The 20,198-nt window shown below is 39.8% G+C and overlaps 1 protein-coding gene across 3 annotated transcripts in view; it reads left to right on the top strand.

Annotated features, from left to right (window-relative positions):
- The first annotated feature begins 17,159 nt into the window (after positions 1-17,159).
- Washc4 (WASH complex subunit 4) overlaps positions 17,160-20,198 on the top strand; it is a 58,665-nt gene continuing 55,626 nt past the window's right edge. The window contains exon 1 of one of the 3 annotated variants that reach the window (XM_048802749.1): positions 17,160-17,232. In XM_048802749.1, coding sequence (XP_048658706.1) covers positions 17,175-17,232 — 58 coding nt within the window. In that variant the 5' untranslated portion in view covers positions 17,160-17,174. Of the gene's footprint in view, positions 17,233-20,046 lie in introns of those variants that run through there. The other 2 variants (XR_007347417.1, XM_015482818.2) reach the window with 2 other exon arrangements.

Here is a 20,198-nt window from a genome sequence, read left to right as displayed (position 1 = left end):
CACCACCACCAGTACTGGGGATTGAACCCAGGGGAGCTTTATCACTTAGTTACATCCCCATCCTTTTTAAATTTTTGAGTCAGAATCTCACTAAATTACTAAGACTTGCCTCCAGCTTTTGATCCTCCTGCCTCAGCCTCCCCAGTCTCTGGGATTATAGGCAAGCAGCATTGTACCTGGCAATGAAGAAAACTTTTAAATAAGAACAGAGGAAGTTCTGGAAAAGATAGCAAGGTTTTTGCTTTTCCCAGCATTTAGCGCGTAGGAGGGAGCCTCTGTCTGTCCACATTTCCAAGACATTGTTGCTGAGAAGGAAAAAAAAATGAGAGAAAAAAATAGTTTAGAGAAACTTACAGAAGCAAAATGGAAAACAAGAGATTCTTATCTGGACTGAACTTTGGGTGTTCAGATTTCTTGAGAAAATACTTGTTAAAGGGCATTTGACACATTCTGGGCATTATAACAAACCAAGTGAGAAAGTGAAGATCAAGTGACTCCCACTGCTGCCTTGGAAGAGGTGACAAGTGACCACATTCCCACATTCTCTACAGGGATGGAGACCATCCCTGTAGCCAGCAAACTGGCCAGCTGAGTCAAGGACGTCAACTGTGAACCTTCTCCTTTTTATTATTTCTTCTTCTTGGATTTTATTATTGTCTCTGCTCTTTGTTTCTCTCCATACACTAAGTCACTGAGACTGACTGCTTTGCAGGTGGCCAACGGATGCGCTATTCTTCAAACTCTAATGTGACTATTTTTTTTATTAGTTAAATAATGCATTGATGGAAAAGATGAATTAGAACAATAGAAAGGAATTTACTGAAAATAAATGCATGTATTTCCTATCGTCCAATGTAGTCCTAATTCTAGAAAGTAATAAACAAGTTATGATTTTAATATTTTGGCTTTCTTCACTTAATTGTAACCATTTAATATTTTTTATTTTATATAACCTCTGTTGTGTTACTTTCTTCTGTCTTTTCCTTTTTAGATTTTTAGAAAACAAGTTTAAGGTCACAGACTGGTAGATTAAATAAATAAAACAGATAAATTAGTGGGGTTCTGAAAGATCTTTGTCTGTATAGTTGAACTTGATTATTGATTAGCCTTAGACATGTTTCAATTTTTTAATTTGTTCATTTTAGATATTCATGACAGTAGAGTGTATTTTGATGTATTTTACATGCATGGAGTATAACTTATTCTACTTAGGTTCCCATTCTTGTGGTTGTACATGACGTGGAATTTCACTGGTTATGTATTCTTGGCCTACTTGCTCAGTGTAGCATAACTTTGTGTGACTCTAGTACTTTCTTAAGAACTGCTCCTTGTACCTAGTGTTAGAATAGCTTTCGTTATTTGTGCTGAAGACGTAAATGATGTGTGCATGCTCATAGACTGTTCAATTCACTTTGGTGCCATTTTTGTAAATAAAACTATTTGTACAGTCTTTTGCAAAAGTCTGCATTAATTTCACACCTGTAGATGACATGCCGTGGTGAAACACAAGAATTCCCACATAAAATTATACAAGAAAGAGCTTTGTATAGTAAGAGTAGTTTTTTAGCTTGAGATTTACGAAATACCAACTAGGGCCAGGTGCAGAGGTGCATGCCTATAATCTCAGAGGCTGAGGCAGAAGGATAGCAAGTACAAGGCAAGCCTGGGCAATTTAGCCAGGCCCTATCTCAAAATAAAAAATAAAAAGGGTGGGAATGCAGCTCGGAGGTAGAGTAACCTGGGTTCAATCCCCAGTAGAAAAAGAAAAAAAAAATTTTAAATATCAACTAGGAATTTTTATTCAGTTTTGCATAGACAATTGTTTTGCAACTAGTATCAGTACCATTCAGGGCTTTGCGCAAATCTGATAGGTTGTTCAAGGATCTATTTTGTCCTAGACATAATATTCAGAATTTTATGAAATTGCAAAACATACAATTTAGCCTGTAATCCCAGCAGCTCGGGAGGCTGAGGCAGGAGGATGGAGAGTTCAAAGCCAGCCTCAGCAACTTAATGAGGCACTTAGCAATTCAGCAAGACCCTGTCTCTAATAAAAAGGCTGGGGATATGGCTCAGTGGTTAAGCACCCCTGGTTTCAATTCTCAGCACAAAAAAAAAAACCACCAAAAAAATTGCAAGGCATACAATTTATATGCTTTTTTTAAAATGTGGAAAATATTTACTTCTACAGTAACTTTTGGAGTTTTTAGAACAACATTCTGTGGGTTTCCATGACCCCCTTTTAAAATATATTTCTTAGTTGTAAATGGATCTTTTATCTATCTATCTATTTATTTATTTATTTATATGCAGTGCTGAGGATCGGACCCAGTGCCTTACATATGCCAGGCAAATGCTCTACCACTGAGACACAACTCCCGCCCCCCTTTTTTTGGTTGCTTATTTGACTCAAATCAATGTATGGACTTTTTGACTTTTTGGAAACATTGCTGTCTCTCTATTTTTAAAATTGGCTCTTCTGAGTCCTCCATTTTATAGTATATAAGAATGATGATATATTTGTATATCTCATTTTTATTAACCACCCTTGAAACTATATTATCAATGCTAATTATTGTTCAAACAAAAATAATTTTAGGATAAAAACAAACACTTGAGAGTGCCAGCCCAAGAAAACCTATAAAACAGGGAGAACTGTGTTGCGCCCCCTTGCCCGCAAGGAAGACGCAACACTCAGGAATCTTCTTTCAGTAGTTTATTTCAGGCCCTTGATAGTTCTTCTTCTTCCTCTCGGATGCCCCTCCCAGCCTTAATAAAGCATCTCAAGCCCCAATGCAAAGCAGCCACGTGGAGCTTTCTCATAGGGTGATGAAAAGTCATGCGCCAACTCTCCCAAATAAGGAGTTGTTTGTCACAGACCACAGCGGAGCCAGCGCCATCTTGTAATGGCGACCATAATTTGCATAAACGGCAGAAGCGGCTCACCACAGAACTGAATATTAGTTAATAATTTTAATGAGATAAGAAAATTATGTTTTAAATTAGATTATCTAACATATAGACTGTATGGAATTTGTCACTGATAAATAATCAGGTCTTCTGTAAGTGTTATTTTGCCATGGTTTGGATATGGTAGATTGACCCCCAAAAGTTCATGTGCTGGAAGCTTAGTCTCCCCCTAAAGGGGGTAGAATCTTTAAGAGGAGGGGCCTAGTGGGAAATGATTACATCATGGGGGTGCCACCATCAGAAGGGATGGAGACCACCTCTCAGGAGTGGATTGGGTCTCCTGCGAATGGATTACTTCTGCAGAGAACAGGATATTATGTGGTTGGTTTCCTTTTGTTTCTCTACCATGTTGTCACGAAGTTAGAGAGGGCCCTTATGCTGGTGCCATGGTTTCTGGACTTTCTAGCCACCAGAATTGTGAGCTAAAATAAACCTCTTTTCTTTATATATTACTCAGAGTCAAGTATTCTGTTAGAGCAACACAAAACAAAGACATACTTTGAGGTTAATAGTCATTTCAGTTTTTCTTGTGATTGATCTCATTAAGCATATGAATTTTTTAAAAAATATTTTTTAGGAGCAGGAGCTGGAGCTGTAGGTCAGCGGTAGAGCGCTTGCCTAGCATGTGTGAGGCACTGGGTTTGATTCTCAGCACTGCATATGATAAATGAACAAAATAAAGGCCAATCAATGTCTAAAAAATTTTAAAAATATTTTTCAGTTGTTTATAGATATTTTATTCATTTATTTATATGCGGTTCTGAGAACCGAGAATTGAACCCAGTGCCTTACACATGTGAGGCAAGTGCTCTACCACTGAGCCACAACCCCAGCCTCAAGCATATGAATTTTAATAGTTTTCTTTGGATAAATTCATAATGATGCATCATAAAAAATGACTATCAGGATCCTAAAATAAACTTTTTCCAGTTTTTCCTCTTTGTTGTTATTTGCAGAGGAACACGTGAATGAGGAGAGGCTTTTGGACCAGGTATTCCTTTTGGACCTTGTTTCCATTGGTATACCAGTTATCCTGTGACCAAATTATAGAAGACTGAAAGATGGAGATGTAACTCTGTGGTAGAGTGCCTGCCTAGCATGTGAGTTCCTGGGCTCTACCCCCAGAACTGCTATGTGCACACGCATGCACACATACACACACACAGGAGAAGGTGGCAATCTCAAGTATGCCTACTGACAGATCTTCATCATAGGGAGTCCTGGGGTGCTAGAGATCAAATTAAGGGCCTTATTCATGCTAGGCAAGTGCTCAACCACTGAATCACATCCTCAGCCCCTAAAAGAAATTTTAAGATAATGATTTTTTTAAAAAAATCATCCTATTTTAATAAGTAGATTTTTATTTCAATATCTGGCAAACAGGAACTGATCTGCTTGACTGCAGATTACCAAATGACTGGGTAGTGTGATTACCATGTATTGCTTTTACCACTTTACCATCTCAACCCACTTCTTGTGACAACAGTTTCCTGGTTTTCATCTAAGGATCTGCTTCTCCTTCACTCTCAGGCCAAGTGGTTCCTATGAAATTACCTCTCCCTTTCACCACTCCATGCAGGGTGGAGCACTTGACCCACACTAAGCCAACTGGCGCATTCTTCCATCTTTTCAATTACATTGATTGATTGCAAAGTGTGTACAAGTTCCCTGAAAGGCTAATCAATACTGGCAAGACTTAATTCTGGGACTTATCAGTTAAGTGTGCTCTTTTTCTCCGTTAGGCTAGATTTAGTATTGTGATGATGTGAGCCTGAAGCTGCCAAAGGACTACCATATGGAGCCTAAAGAATGCAGCCAAAATGTGGAAGATATAGAAAAGAGACAGTGAAAATCCAAACAGTGAGTGTCATTTGAATCCTGAAGCCAGATGCACATGAAGGCTGACTGAGTTAGCTTTCTGTCACCATAATAAACACTCAAGACAATCATCTTATAAAGAGACAAGGTTTACTTTGTCTTACAGTTTGGGAGGTTTTGGTCTATAGTTGGATGGCCTGTTGCTTTTGGGCCTGGGCAGGGCAGTACCTTACGTCAGGAGAAATGGTAGAGCAAAGCCACTCACTCCATGGCTGAGATGAAAAGAGACTGGAAAAGGAAGGGGATGGGGTTCCATAATCCCCTTCAAGGACACTCCATTGACCTCAAGACTCACCACCAGGCCCCAACTACCTCCCAATTGTGCCAAACTATAGCCAGATGTTTTAAAATTGACATATATTCAAATTATATGTAGAAATTTGTATAAGGAACACCATGATCAGGATACAGAACAGGTCCATTTCCTTCCCTCTGAACAAGTTCCTTGCCCTATTTCTTTATAGCTATATCTGCTAGCCACCCTTAATCCCGAAAACCATTCATCTCTCTACAGCTATAGTTTTATTTTTTGGGGAATATCAAATCAATGAAATCATATAGTATATAAGTTTTTGAGACTTGTTCTCTATCACTGTTAGTTTTATCTTTTTGAGAATGTCAAATCAATAAAGTCATTATTTGAGATTTGCCTTTTTTAAATTCAGTATGATGCCCGTGAGATTTGTGTAGATATTTACAGGTTTTTCCATGAATTTGAGGATGCTTCTCTTACTGATTTATAACATAATTCTATATAATAATATGATACAATTGGCTAGAGAATGTAACTTTTTATCTATTGAAATTTCCAGAAATTTGCTTACCAAATGACCCATCTTGCTGAATAGTCCTTGTACATCAAAGAGATGTTTATTTTGCTCTTGTTGGGGAGAGTATTTTACAAATATCAATTAAGATGATTGAGAGTAATCTTTAATTCTTTGATATTCTTCTATAATCTGTAAAAGCAGTGAAAGAGGAGTATTGAAATCTCCAAGTATAATTGTAAATATATCTATTTCATCGTATTTTATATATTTTAAAGTTATATTATTGGGAAATATATATATTTAGGATTATCATGTCTTTTTCAAGAATTAATCCCTTTGTCTTTGCAATAAGTCTCTCTTTACTGAGGTAATATTCTTTGCTTTGTACTCTGCTTTGTATGACATTAGTGTAGTCACTACTACTTTCTTATAGAGTCAGCATTGCACATGACTTGCTGTATTTTTGTTTTTAAAACATTTGTGTCTTTATATTTAAAACATTGCTGGGTTTATTTCATATCCTTCTTCTTTTTAAACCCAGTCTGTCTTTGTCTTCTAGTTAAAATGTTTAGAAAATTTTGATTTCAATGGAAATATTAGTATGGTTTGGTTTTAAATATTAACTACTGAGCCATATCCCTAGCCCATACCAATTTTTTTTTTTTTTTTGGTATTGGGGATTGAACCCAGGGCGCTTAACTATTGAGCCACATCCCCAGCCCCGCCTCCCCTTTTAAAAAATATTTTTTAGTTGTTGATGTACCTTTATTTTTTATTTACTTATATGTGGTGCTTAGGCTCAAACCCAGTGCCTCACACCTGCTAGGCAAGTGCTCTGCTACTGAGCCACAACCCCAGCTCCCCCAGCCCTTTTTTTTTAATTACTTATTTAAAAAAAATTTTTTTTGAGAGAGAGAGAGAGAGAGAATTTTTAAATATTTATTGTTTAGTTTTTGGTGGACACAACATCTTTACTTCATTTGTATGTGGTGCTGAGGATCGAACCCAGCGCCGCACGCATGCCAGGCAAACACGCTACCACTTGAGCCACATCCCCAGCCCCCCCAGTCCTTTTTTATATTTTATTTAGAGACAAAATCTTGCTAAACTGCTTAGGTCCTCACTAAGATGCTGAGACTGGCTTTGAATTTGAGATCCTCCTGCCTTAGTCTCAGGAGCCAGGGATTACAGGTGTGGGCCACTGTGCTGAGCTCATCTTCACTTTTTTTTTTTTTTTGGTGGGGGGTACCAGGGATTGAACTCAGGGGTTCTCAGCCACTGAGCCACATCCCCAGCCCTATTTTGTATTTTATTTAGACACAGGGTCTCACTGAGTTGCTTAGTGCCTCGCTTTTGCTGAAGCTGGCTCTGAACTCCAGATCCTCCTGCCTCAGCCTCCCAAGCTGCTGGGATTACAGGCATGTGCCACCGTGCCTGGCTCATCTTCACTTTTAAAGTATATTTCAGCTGGATACGGAATGATGAGGCTTTTGCCTTGTCTCCCCACACTGGGGGCTCAAACCAGGACCTCACACTTGCTAGGCAAATGCTCTACCACTAAGCTACTTTTCATTTGCCCAGCCCTTTTTATTTTTTATTTTGAGACAGGGTCTCACTAAGATACAAGCTGGCCATGAACTTGCCATCCTCCTGCCTCAGCCCCACCCCTAACTCCACCCCCAGTAGCTGGAATTATAGGCATGTGCCATGTGTCTTTGAGCACTTTAAGATTTTTGGTCTACTGTCATCTAGCTTGAATAATTCCTGATGAAAAATCTATAATTCCATCCCTGCCCCAACTAGGGATTCAACCCAGGGACACTTTAACCATGGAGTCACACCCACAGTCCTTTTAACTTTTTGAGATAGGGTCTCCCTTAGTTGTCCAGGCTGGCCTCAAACTTGCATCCTTCTGCCTCAGCCTCCCCAGTCACTGGAATTACAGGCATGTGCCAACACACCCCAAAGTATCTTTTTTTTTCCCTTGCTTCCTTTATTGTTTTTCTTTCATAACTGGTTTTTGGTCAATGTATCATGATATGATTGTGTGTGTGTGTATCTGATTTGGGGCTCACTGCCATTCTTAGCATGTGATTTTGTTAGCTTCATATTTGCAAAAGTTTTAGTCATTGTTTCTTCGGATATTTTCCTGCCCTCCCTCTTCTGAGTGCCCAATAAGATGTGCAGTATAGCACTTGATACTGTTCTAAAGATCACTGATTTTTTGATGCCCCTCCCCCTACCACAAATTTACTGGGATTTTCTTTTGGGTCCAATATGCTGCAAATCTCACTCAGTAAAACTTTCATTTTCATTTCTAAAAATTCTGTTAGACTCTTTTTATATCTTACATTTCTTTCCTTATCATGTTTATGTTTTAAAAATTGAAACATGATTGTAATTGCACTTAAAATTTTTTTTGTAGTTGTAAATAGACAGAATGCCTTTATTTTGTTTTATTTTGATGTGGTGCTGAGGATCGAACACAGTGTCTCAGGCAAGGTAGGCAAGCAGTCTGCCACTGAGCTACAGCCCCAGCCCTGTAATTGAACTTTTAACATCCTTGTCTGCAAATTCCATCATCTTTATAATTTCTGTCTCTATTACCTGATTTTCTTCCTAGTTATTGGTCACTGCTTCTTAGTATGTCTCATAATTTTTAACTGGATGTTAGATATTTGAATCTTATACTGCTGCGTGCCTGGATTTGGTTTTCTTCTTATAAAGATTCTTTTTTTTTTTGGCAGGCAATTAAGCTACATATAGGTCAGTCTCGTCTCCAGAGCCCCATTTTTAGAGCTTTACTAGGACAAATCTAGAGTAGTTTTCATTCCACTGACAGGTCTGTCCTACTACTAAGGGTGACCCCATGGGGAGGGGCCAAAGGATGCACTGATGGTCATGGAGAACTTTCCTCATTCTTCTCAAGTCATGGGAATTATACAGTTTCTAAGTCTCTGTGGTTATTTTTCCTGTCTCTGTGGAATCTCCTTCTGTACCCTGGTAACCTGGTAGTTCACAGAGACTGTGGTCTAAGCAGATTTCTTTTTCTTTTTAAAGAGAGAAGAGAGAAGAGAGAAGAGAGAGAGAGAGAGAGGGAGAGAGAGAGAGAGAGAGAGAGAGAGAGAATTTTTTAATATCGGTGGACACAACATCTTTTTTTAATTTTAATTTTTTTTTATGTGGTGCTGAGGATCGAACCCAGCGCCCTGTGCATGCCAGGCTAGCGCATTACTGCTTGAGCCACATCCCCAGTTCCTCTAAGCAGATTTCTGAGCCTGGTTTCTGTGAACTTTCCAGCAATTCCAGCTCACTAGGCCTCTGACCTTAACTCAGCAAGGTTTTACACTCTTTGGATTCCTTTGATGTTCATGGTCCCCAAATTGCTTCCAGGCAGAAATCTGGGGATATTATAGAGGTTACCTCATTTGTTACATTTATTAGAGAACAGAAGTACTGTCTGTTTCCAAATTTCTGAAATAGCATGTCTAGTTTCATATATTTTTCACAGGTGCTATGTATTTTCCAACTTTCTAGTTGTTTATGACAGAAGATTAAGTTCATTCCTGGTTACTTCATCATGGCTGGAAGCAGAAATCCAAACTTTCCTTTTTAATTGGCATATTTAGTATATTTACATAATTTTTACATAGTAGAATTTAGGTGTGCCATTTTGTTATTTGAATTTTGTCTCATTTATTTTTGTTCTTCTTTTTTCCTATGTTCTTTTGTTTAGCATTTCATTTAAATTCTTTCATTGACCCTTTTAGTGACACTTCTTTGCTTTTTTATTGGTTGACCTGGGTTGCATCTTTAACTTAGTTATATTTACTTAGTGTTAATAGTGACTGACTTAGATGAAATATAAAAAACTTAAAAATGTATGTTTATTCCAAAGCTTCATTCTTTGTATCATTATAGAAAGTATCATATTCCTATATACACTATAAACTCAATAATTTTTGCTTTTGCTTTTAATAAAAATGTGTACTTTTAAAGAACATATAATTAGTAAAGAATTTTTGGATTTACATAACTATTTTGTATTTTCAATCTTCTTCCCTCCTTTCTGAAGTTCAAGGTTACCATCTGATGTCATCTATCTTTAGCCTAATGAACACCTTTTGGCATTTCTTGTAGTGCAGAGCTGCTGGAAATAAAATTTTTCGGTTTATCATTTTCTGAAAATATCTTTATTATTTCACTTTCATTTTTGAGGAACAGTCTTTGCTGGATATAAATTTTTAGTTGACTGTTTTCATTCTCTTTTCAAACACTTGGAATATGTCATTATAAATGTCTTCTAGCCTCTATTTTTTAAATGAGAAGTAACTATTAATCACACTGTTGCTTACCTGGGATGTGTCGTTTATGTCTTGGTGCTTTCAAGATTTTCTCATTATCTTGGTATTCAGTCATTTTGCTGTAATGTACTAATGCATGTTTTTTTCTCTACGTTATTTGGATTATATGGTTTTTATTGACCTACCTTTTCTCGCCTTATGTTGACTTTCTAGTCAGTTATTTTTATTTCCAATTATTGTTCTTTCCAGCTCTGTAGTTTGCATTTGATTATTTTGATAGCCCTTATCTATTTACTAAAACCTTTAATTCCTTGAATATAATCCCTTAACTCTTTGAATATAACTCTAATTCTTACTTTTATGATTTCTGGGGGGCAGTGCTGGGAATTGAACCCAGGGCCTTGTGAATACTAGAACAAACACTCTGTCACTGAGCCACATCTCTAACCCCTATTACTTTGAATTTGCTGCTAAATCCAACATTTGTGCTTACTTAGAGTTTCTGAAATCTCTCCCCCCCACCCGTATCCCATTTATCCATTTTGCTTTTCTTGCTAAAAATAATTTTGAGGGCATAGGAGACCCAGGATAGAGAGGACTTGACCCAAAATTCAGGAGAGAAAGTCTAGAGAGGTGAACCTGTGATTTGACACCACATTTCACCTGAAGGGATTTAGGTATTTGTTGTCTGGCTGGGCACAAATCACGAGCCACTCAAGCAGGAACAAACTTTATTTCTGAACTCCACCAGCACACTCCACACACACTCCCCAGGAACTCTCCCGAACGACACCCATGCGGCTCCTCCAGGAACACACCACACACCAACTGGACCTCCCTCTCCCGGAATTTCCCCAACCACCACGAACTCCCCAGGCAATCCTCACAAGAACTCCAAAGTTGTTAGGGTCTGTAAACAAGTCAAGATGGTGCCTGGCATTTTGCCAGGGGGAGTGGTTTGTGAAGTAACGCCAGCGAGCCATTAAGTATGGAGATTCCTTATTGGTTGACTGCTGTATCTAGTTTATGTTAAGATAAGCTATGTGTAATGTATATATACCCATCCTGTCCTACAGTAAAGGGCTCCCACTCCTGCTGTATCAATGTACACAAGTTGCTCGTCACCCCTGGTTATTTTGCTGCAGCCGGACTGTGGCACAAAGTAGCAGGCCGAGGCGGACAGCAGGGGTCTAATATACAATTGAATCAATCCAGCATCATCTTAATGGCTCGCCTCTCAACCAATACTATTGGCAAAATGCCAGGGGCCATTCCGATTTGGCTGTGGCTCTCAATATCTCCCCCCTTGTGTTTAATTAGACAACAAACAATGTGGCTTAGGGACCATGCCTGTTAGGTTGTCCAATACTACATATGGTCCTTACCCGTCATCAGATGAGCTGACCTCAAGGCGTCAGCCTCCTGTCTTAGGTTGGTACCACTGCAATTGGATCTTACCCGTCACTGACTACCGGTCCAGCATACAGCCATACTTGTGGATAGGCCTATGCACCAGGTGGGGGGGGTGAGATCCTTTGCCTCACCTCTGTTGGCCCCCAAATTTGGCCTTTGCACCAGTGGGGGGGTGAGGTTCTTTGCCTCACCTCTGTTGGCCCCCAAATTTGGCCTTGGTGCCAGTGGGGGGGTGGGGTTCTTTGCCTCACCTCTATTGGCCCCCAAATTTTAGACCATCACTAGCAGAAGGGAGGAGGATGCAAAATGCCATGACACCAAGCCAAATGACAGCTCTTTTTGGAAAAATTGTACCACCGATGACACCATCTGCAAAGATACGCCAGCACTACCACAATTCACTGTACCAACAGATAGTTCACAATGCATACAAGTGATACATAGTTCAGGCAAGTTCTGCAAGCAGTTCAAAGCAGAGGAATCTATCAATATGTCCATTTCCTCCCAAAGTAAATCGACTCCTTGATTGAGCATTACTTGTTGAGTTATTATTCATTGATGCATCAGTTTACACAGTTTGTTGTGATAACTATCGAAGAAGCTATAGTTTGGTTCTACCTTTGTCTTCACCGGCACTGGGATGAAGATAGGAATTCTGGCAATGATGGCTAAAAAAAAATTATGTAACATTCCAACAGGTACTAAGAAAACAATTTTCTGAACAATTTACATTATCCTGAACAGAATTATTAAATATAATGAAAAGGAAAGGTGAAAGTAAACAAACAGATCTGTTAACCACCTTTAAAAACAATCCTCAACAGCTGTTTACCCAATTTAAATTAAACCATTTAAATCACGTGAATAAAAAAAAATATTCAGATCCATTTTTTCATGAGTGCTCCTCATATATGTGGACATACGCACATACAGACATACAACACAAAACAGAAGTGTGCACACATAACATACAACACATAAGACAATAGTAAAGGCCTTGTAGCTTTACACAGGTGAAATTTCCATTGCAATGTTTAAAAACTCCACAGTCAAAAAATAGAATTGATCAGAAAAACATTAACCTAGGTCTGTATGAGCTCAAAAAATAATAAAATAGATATTGAAAAAGGCATCCTGGTTACCACCTGGGTTTGACTCTTCTTTGGATATCCCATCCTTTTTCCTGTAACTTGCATAATGGGTCTGAAGGTATTCCCACAAGCAAGCCCCAAGGTTTTTTACATTTGAAATAGGCTTTAATGGTATTCATTATTCATTAGCCTCCAGGTGTGGGAGAACCACTGTCGCAGATGTAAGAATAGCCAAGCTGGAGCTCTGGATATCAGCTGTTATGGATTTGAGTCAAATCATCTTCTTTTTGGTCTGTAGAAATCGCTTTGGTTAGTCTCTCTGGAATCCAAATCGGCTGCTGTTCTCCCTCCAAGCTTCAGGCGTTCCCCGCATGGGCCACCAAATGTCACAGTCTGGCTGGGCACAAATCACGAGCCACTCAAGCAGGAACAACCTTTATTTCTGAACTCCACCAACACTCCACACACACTCCCCGGGAACTCTCCGGAACGCCACCCACGAGGCTCCTCCAGGAATACACCACACACCAACCGGACCTCCCTCTCCCGGAATTTCCCCAACCAACAAGAACTCCCCAAGCAATCCTTTCGAGAACTCCAAAGTAGCAGGCCAAGGAGGACAGCAGGGGTCTAATATACAATTGAATCAATCCAGCATCATCTTAATGGCTCGCCTCTCAACCAATACTATTGGCAAAATGCCAGGGGCCATTCCAACTGGCTGTGGCCCTCAACAGGTATTTGCTGATTTCTTTTTTCTTTTTTTTGTGCCTGGCATTGAACCCAGGGGTGCTTAACCACTGAGCCTCATTCCTAGGCCTTTTTGTTTTTATTTATATTTTTTACTTGTTGATGGACTTTTCTTTTCTTTCTTTCTTTATATGTGGTGCTGAGAATTGAATCCAGTACTTTACACATGCCAGACAAATGCTCTACCACTGAGCCACAACCCCAGTCCTTAGTTTTTTTCTTTTTGAGACTGGATCTCACTAAGTTGCTGAGGCTGACCTGGAACTTGTGATCCTCCTGCCTCAATCTCCTGAGTCATTGGGATTACAGGCTTGTGCCACTGCACATGGCTCACATTTGCTGATTTCTAAGTGGCAGCTGAGAATCTAAGAGACTGAATAGCCAAGAGTAGTAACTAACAGTTTGAAAAGATGAGTGGAGGTTTGACAGACTCTGCCAAGCAGTCCTGCAAAGTTATACTCCAGGATGAAGGTAATGTTGGGAAAACATAACGGTAGCCGCACCCCAGAGAAAAACCCCAGCATGGCGTCTAACGACCCTCCTTCTCCTCTTTCTTTCACTGGCGCGAAACGTTCCCGCCGGCGCCCATGTTCAAACCCTGCCGGTAGGAAGCCTTAGCCCCAATTTGAATTAACTTCCTGGGCCCCGGAACTGACATATGGAAGAGCTTGCCAATAAACGGGCGACCTGTTATCTACCTCAGCCCCTGCTACCTCTCTTAGACCTATATAAACACACAGCCTTTTGTAATAAAGAGAGACCTCTTTGGTAATCTGTGTCATGTGGTGCAGCGTTTTCCAGTCTTACAGGTAATACAGAAACAGACCAGCTGTCTGTCATAAAGACAAACCCAGCTTTCAATCAGAACAGTCTTAGTTTGGGTTAAAGTAATCTGTCCTTACTCTAATGGCCTTCCAGAGAAAATGGAGAAAGATAACATCATTCATAGCCTTAAATTATCTTTGCCAACTCTTCACACACAATGGCAAGAGTTCACTGAAAAAATTATCAGATATACCAGGAAATAAGAGCAAATGATGGAAAACCAAGAGAAAAAGAAATATCACCAGCCAGCAGAAAAGAGACCCACAGGAAATCTAGATATTGGAATTGCCAGAAAGGATTTCAGACTTCTTAATTTCTTACATTTATAGTTGTTATTTTAAAATGGGGGTTCATTGAGTCATTAGGGCAGCTAATTTTGAAAAATACATTCTTCATCTACTTTTATTTATTCATGGTGTTGGGGATTAAAACCAGGGCCTAATATGTTATGTATATGTTCTACCAGAGCTATATCCCTAGTCCTGAAAAATACATTTTTAAAATAAACTCAGGAATTTGAAGAAGTCCTTATATCTAGAATGATTGATAACTACAGTTTTTAATATCTCAAACACTTTGAGTGTTTAATGTATACCAGGAACTGTGCAATATGGGAATAAATCATGGTCCCTGATATCAAAGAATTTATGGCCAACGTGAGGCTGAGGAGCCACAGAGACTTTCACATCCTGACCCCCCGAACCTCAGAATGTGTTAGCTTATGTGTTTGAAGGGAACCTGCAGAAGTAATTATTTTTGAGATATGGTGATTAAACTGGATTATCTAGGCAAACTCAATGTAATCACAAAGGTCCTTATAAAGGGAAGGCAGAGTCAGTGAATAGCAGATGTGGTGACAGAAGGAAAAGGTTTGAGTCATGCATGGCAGCTAAAAGGACAAAGATACAAATTGTCCCAGCAGAATGTCCAGGAAGACACCTTGACTTTTACCTGTTGAGACTGATTTTGGATTTCTAACCTCCAGAACTGAAATATAATAGATGTGTTTTAAGTCACTAAGTTTGTGACAATTTGTTAAGCAGCAAAAGGAAACCAATAATACCCTATTAGGGTGGACAACTGCATCAACAGATAATTTCCAAGTAGTATAATCTGTGGAAGCACAGGACTGAAACTCCCAGTCCAATCTGGAATTCAGAGAATCACATATAATGGTAATCTATAAGATCCCACAATCATTGATGACACAACCAGTACAGGGATCCTTGGGTCCCTTAAATCAAAGGCCAGACTGGAGGAAACCTTGGACTGCATGCTGTGAAGTGAAAACTCCATGCAGAGGCAGTGGGAATCCAGGAAAAGAGCCCAAGTGGGATGTGACTAGATCTGGTAGTTTTTTTTTTTTTTTTTTTAAATTGAACCTCAGGGGCTCAATAAATTGAGCCACATCCTCAGCCCTTTTTCTATGGGCAATAGAGAGAGAAGGTCCATCATAGTTTACGTTACTGTCCAAGTGAAAGATTATTTGCTGAAAAAATACATGAACATATTAGGAATCTTTTTGACAGGTATACACAGGACTCTGTGACAAATCACTAGGTGAGATGTCTTCTGGAAGTTATAACCACAGATATTTTACACTGTAGGAAAAATAATGTATATTAAAAACAAGTTCACCAAGACCTTATTTATATAATATGTAAAAATAATTTGGTATGGAGTGAGCTGGTACTTAGTGTGCGGGTATAAACACCTGTAGGTTAAAGGCAGAATTCCTGGGAGCTGGCAGCAGGCACCTTCTGTGGGCAGCTGTTCTAAAGTTCTCAGAAGCTCTCAAATCAGCACAATACTGTCCTTGTAAAATGTTTCCCCTTCTATCTGCAAACTCGCCTTGCAGAAAATACAGTGTGAATGAAGAGTAGTATAAAGAAAGATATTTAATTTCTCAAAATGATTTTTCATCTTCTGTAGACTAGGTCTAAGAAATAGTTAATCAAAACTTTCAGATAGCATTTTTCAGTTAGTGAATGTACTTTTTTATTTAATATCTAACTTGCAATCCTTAAGTTTTTAAGAAATAAGGCCATATTGGTTCATAATAGCAAATACTCTACAATTTGTGGTTGTTATTGTTCTATGTGCCTTGTATGTAAAAATTAATTTAGTTCCCAAAACAATCCTATGAGGTATTTTCTATATTTTTTCTCATTTTAAAGATGAGAAAATTGAGGCAGAGGTTAAATTGCTTGGTCTGATATCACATGGCTACCAAGAGGCTGTGTTTAGATTTAGACCTAAGCAATATGGTTACTGGAATATCATGCTAAGTGAAATAAGCCAATCCCCCCCAAAACTAAAGGCCAAATGTTTTCTCTGATATGTGGATACTACTTCAAAATAAGGGGGATGGGCAAGGAAGAATAGAGTTACTTTAGATTAGGTAGAGGGGAGTGAAGGGAGGGGAGGGGGTATGAGGGTAGGAAGAATAGTAGAATTAATCAGTCATAATTACCCTAAGTACACATATGACTACATGACCAGTGTGATTCCACATCATGTACAACCAGAAAAATGAGAAATTATACTCCGTTTATATATGATGTGTCAAAGTATATCCTACTGCTATGTATAACTAATTAGAACAAATAAAAAATATAATAAAAATTGTGCTTTTAACTATTGTCCTGAACAAGCTATGCCATTAACATAGACTGGACACATTTGTGTCTTTCCACATTGTCAGGATTTATTGAGTAATAATAAATTTACAAGCTACATCAATTTCATCAGCTTCAAATTCCTGAAGTTACTCATGGTTCACTTGGTGTTATGACCCAGGCAATCACAATTTCTTCCATTCCATTTCAGTCTTAATTACTAATGTTTATAACACTCAAATCACACATCATACTTAACACAATGCTATATAGGTTACAGAAGGCTAAGGAAGGTTAAGGGTGGACACAGGGTTTCAAGAGGCCCTATGGCAGGGAGCAATATAACTACAGAAGACTTACTGCAAGTGGTCAGATCAGGAACCAGCTGAAGAACTTGCTCAGGGGTCAAGGCTATCAGGGTGCTGAACTTATTCTAAGCCAAGGTCCAGAGGGCAGGCAGTTGTGAAGTGGGGGAGGGTGAGGACCTGCTGAGCTGAAGTCCTAGGAAGAGAGTTGGGAGTTTGTTACCTGTGGACCTCCTGAGCAGTTCACCGGATGGGTTGCAACACCACCCATTACCGTTTTGGGGTGCTCCTCCTTTTATGTATTTCAGGTGAGAGGATTACTTCTGGTGAGATTGATAAACTCAGGCGCCTTGTTTCTCTGATATGGGTTTGATGTCCATGCATCCATAAGTTTCTGATTTAATTTGGTAAGTTCACAAGTGGTCATTATTCATTATTCAATTTTCAGTTTGTGCCTTATGATCATGCTGTATTGCTGGAGGTTATTCTTCTTGATGAATTCTGTATGTCTACCATCTGGAGGTTATCTGTTTGCTCAGACAAGTTTTCGAGTCATTCTGCTTTAGCACTTTAATTCAAAATGGAGTAGCTCTGGTCAAACTGCTTTATAAAATGGAATAAGTCAGGGCTAGGCACTGCTGTTCCATACAAATGGAGCAACTCAGGGCGGGGCTTTGCCTTCTCTCCATAATCATTACTTGATACTCCCTTTCAACGCAAACTTATTAATAAATTAGTGTATTTGCAGATTCAAATTGCTCTTACTTGTAACTTCAGTTTATCATAATGAACTATTGGGAGATTAATTATGTGTGATTAAAGTAAATGTGAAGAACACGGCAAAGCAGATTTCAAGATCACTCAGAGAGTAATGTGAAAAAAGTTTGCCAGAAGCTAGGCATGGTGATGCATGCCTGTAATCTCAGCTACTGAGGGGGCTGAGGTGGGACATCAGTTGAGTCCACTAGTTCAAGATGAGCTTTGGCAACACAGTGAGTTCCCTGTATCCAAAAAAAAAAAAAAAAAAGTGAAGGTCAAAAATAAATAAAATGCCCACTAAGCACTAATACCACAAGCAAGAACCAAAGGAGCATGGGTCAATCATTTTTGTCTGTTTTATTATTTTTACGATTAAGTAGAGTTGGCACTTGGTAAATATTTGATCCACTGCAAATCTGTGGTCTCTGTATTTGTTTTTCATTACTGCAACAAAATACCTGGGGCTGTATTTTTTAACAAAGAGGTTTATTTTGGGTCAGAATTCTGGCCTAAGTGTGCATGTGGTAATGGTCTGCTGACAGAATCCCAAGGTGGTTCAGGGTTATCACATAGAAAGAGATTAAGGGACAGGTATGTTCATTTCTCCCGAATTCTCTCCCTCTGAGCTACAACCCCGGCCCCATTTCCACCTTCTTAATACCTCACAATGGGGATCAAACTTCAACACATGAAAACTTGGAGGATAGCGTTCAAACCATATCCAAACAATAATATCTAATAACCTTATATCTAAATCAACTCACAAAGGCTCTACCTCTCAATACTATTATTGTATAAATTTCCACCTTGACATTTCCATGGTGTTGGAGACCTCCTGCTGGCTCTACCACTGAGCTATAATCCCAGCCACACACATTTCCACATTCTTTTTTTTTAAGTTTTTTAAAAAATATCTTTGTTTTATTTATTCATTTATTTATATTTTATGTGGTGCTGAGGATAGAACCCAGTTCCTCACGCATTGGAGGCAAGCGTTCAACCACTGAGCTACAACCCCAGCCCCATTTCTACCTTCTTAATACCTCACAGTGGGGATCAAACTTCAACACATGAAAACTTGGAGGATGGCATTCAAACCATATCCAAACAATAATATCTAGAACAAAGCTTTTCAAGAGAAATTCTACCTGGGTACTGTGGTGCATGTCTGCAACACCAGCTACTTGGGAAGCTGAGGCAGAAGATGGTAAGTCTGAGGCCAGCCTGGATAACTCCTGGGTAAGACCTTGTCTTAAAATAAAAAATAAAAAGGACTGGGGATGTAGCTCAGTGATAGAGTGCCCCTGAGTTCAATGGCCAGTAAGGTGGGGGTGGGGAGGAGAGCGCTGGACATTGATTACTTATTTTGGTACTTGACGTTACACACACACACACAAAACAAACAAAACAAAAAACTCACCAAAAAACCTTAATAAATTCTCCTTGCTAAAGATTCGTAGAAACTTAAGTATACACAACAAAACTTTAAAACTTTCTACTCACCAACACATACTTTTTCGGAGTTGCTGTCCTCTTTAGTGTGATATCTCTCCCCATGAATTTGCAAAAATATATGCATGTTTATATAACTTAAAATACAAATGCAACCATAAATATGCATTATTTTGCAACTGCCTGCTGTTGGTGTTTCTTACCATTACAGATCTACTTCTTTTAATAACTCTTTAGTAATTCATAAAGGCTATATTGTTTTCTATTACTATCCCATTCTGAGGGACATTTAGATCGTTTCCTATTAAAAACCACGCTGCAATGTACATTCATGGGCAAATATCTGGATAAACGTAGAATGTGCGGGTAACACCAATCCCTTATTCGTGGAGAAGCCCCCTCCGCGTTCCTAAAAGCGCCGGGAGGAGAGCCATGGAGTGCAGGGTAAGCAGGAAGATGCCCTTTAGGGCAATCATTAATTCTTCCTCTCGCACTGAGGTCTTGGACGAGCTGGGAGCGCAAGGCCTCCGTTGCCGGTGACAGGAAAGACTATGGACATCTGCGCTTCTTGGAAAGGCGCCTGGACAGCGTCCTCCCCAACACCACGCCTTCCTGTGGAGCCCCCACGCCATCGATGCGGCACTTTCAAGGCCGGACTGAGGAGCAACTCCCCCCGGCAATAAAAATAGCCGTGAGACCGCAAGGTGAAATTGCGGGAGCCTGTGTGGCATGGGAAAGTAGTGAGCGGTGGCAAGGCCCACGCAAGGACCCAAGAAGCCCGCGGAAACAGCCGCCGCCGCCGTCATGGCGACAGCGTCCGTCCCTGGCGGAGGACTCACTTTCCCAGCGGCCCCCGCGGCCGCAGGGGCCGCGAGCCCGGCTGGCCCTCGCGCGCGGGGGCGGGGCCGAGGCCGGAAGTCACGTGCCGTGACAGCTGCTGGGGCGAGGCCGGCGTCGCCGCCCGGGCTGGTTGGGGCTGTGTCTGTGGGAGGCGCTGGGGTGATGGCGGTGGAGACTCTGTCCCCTGACTGGGAGTTTGACCGCGTTGACGACGGCTCACAGA

Source organism: Marmota marmota, unplaced genomic scaffold, assembly GCF_001458135.2.
Source record: "Marmota marmota marmota unplaced genomic scaffold, marMar, whole genome shotgun sequence".
NCBI lineage: Eukaryota > Metazoa > Chordata > Mammalia > Rodentia > Sciuridae > Marmota > Marmota marmota.
This window is presented reverse-complemented; position numbering and strand designations above follow the sequence as displayed.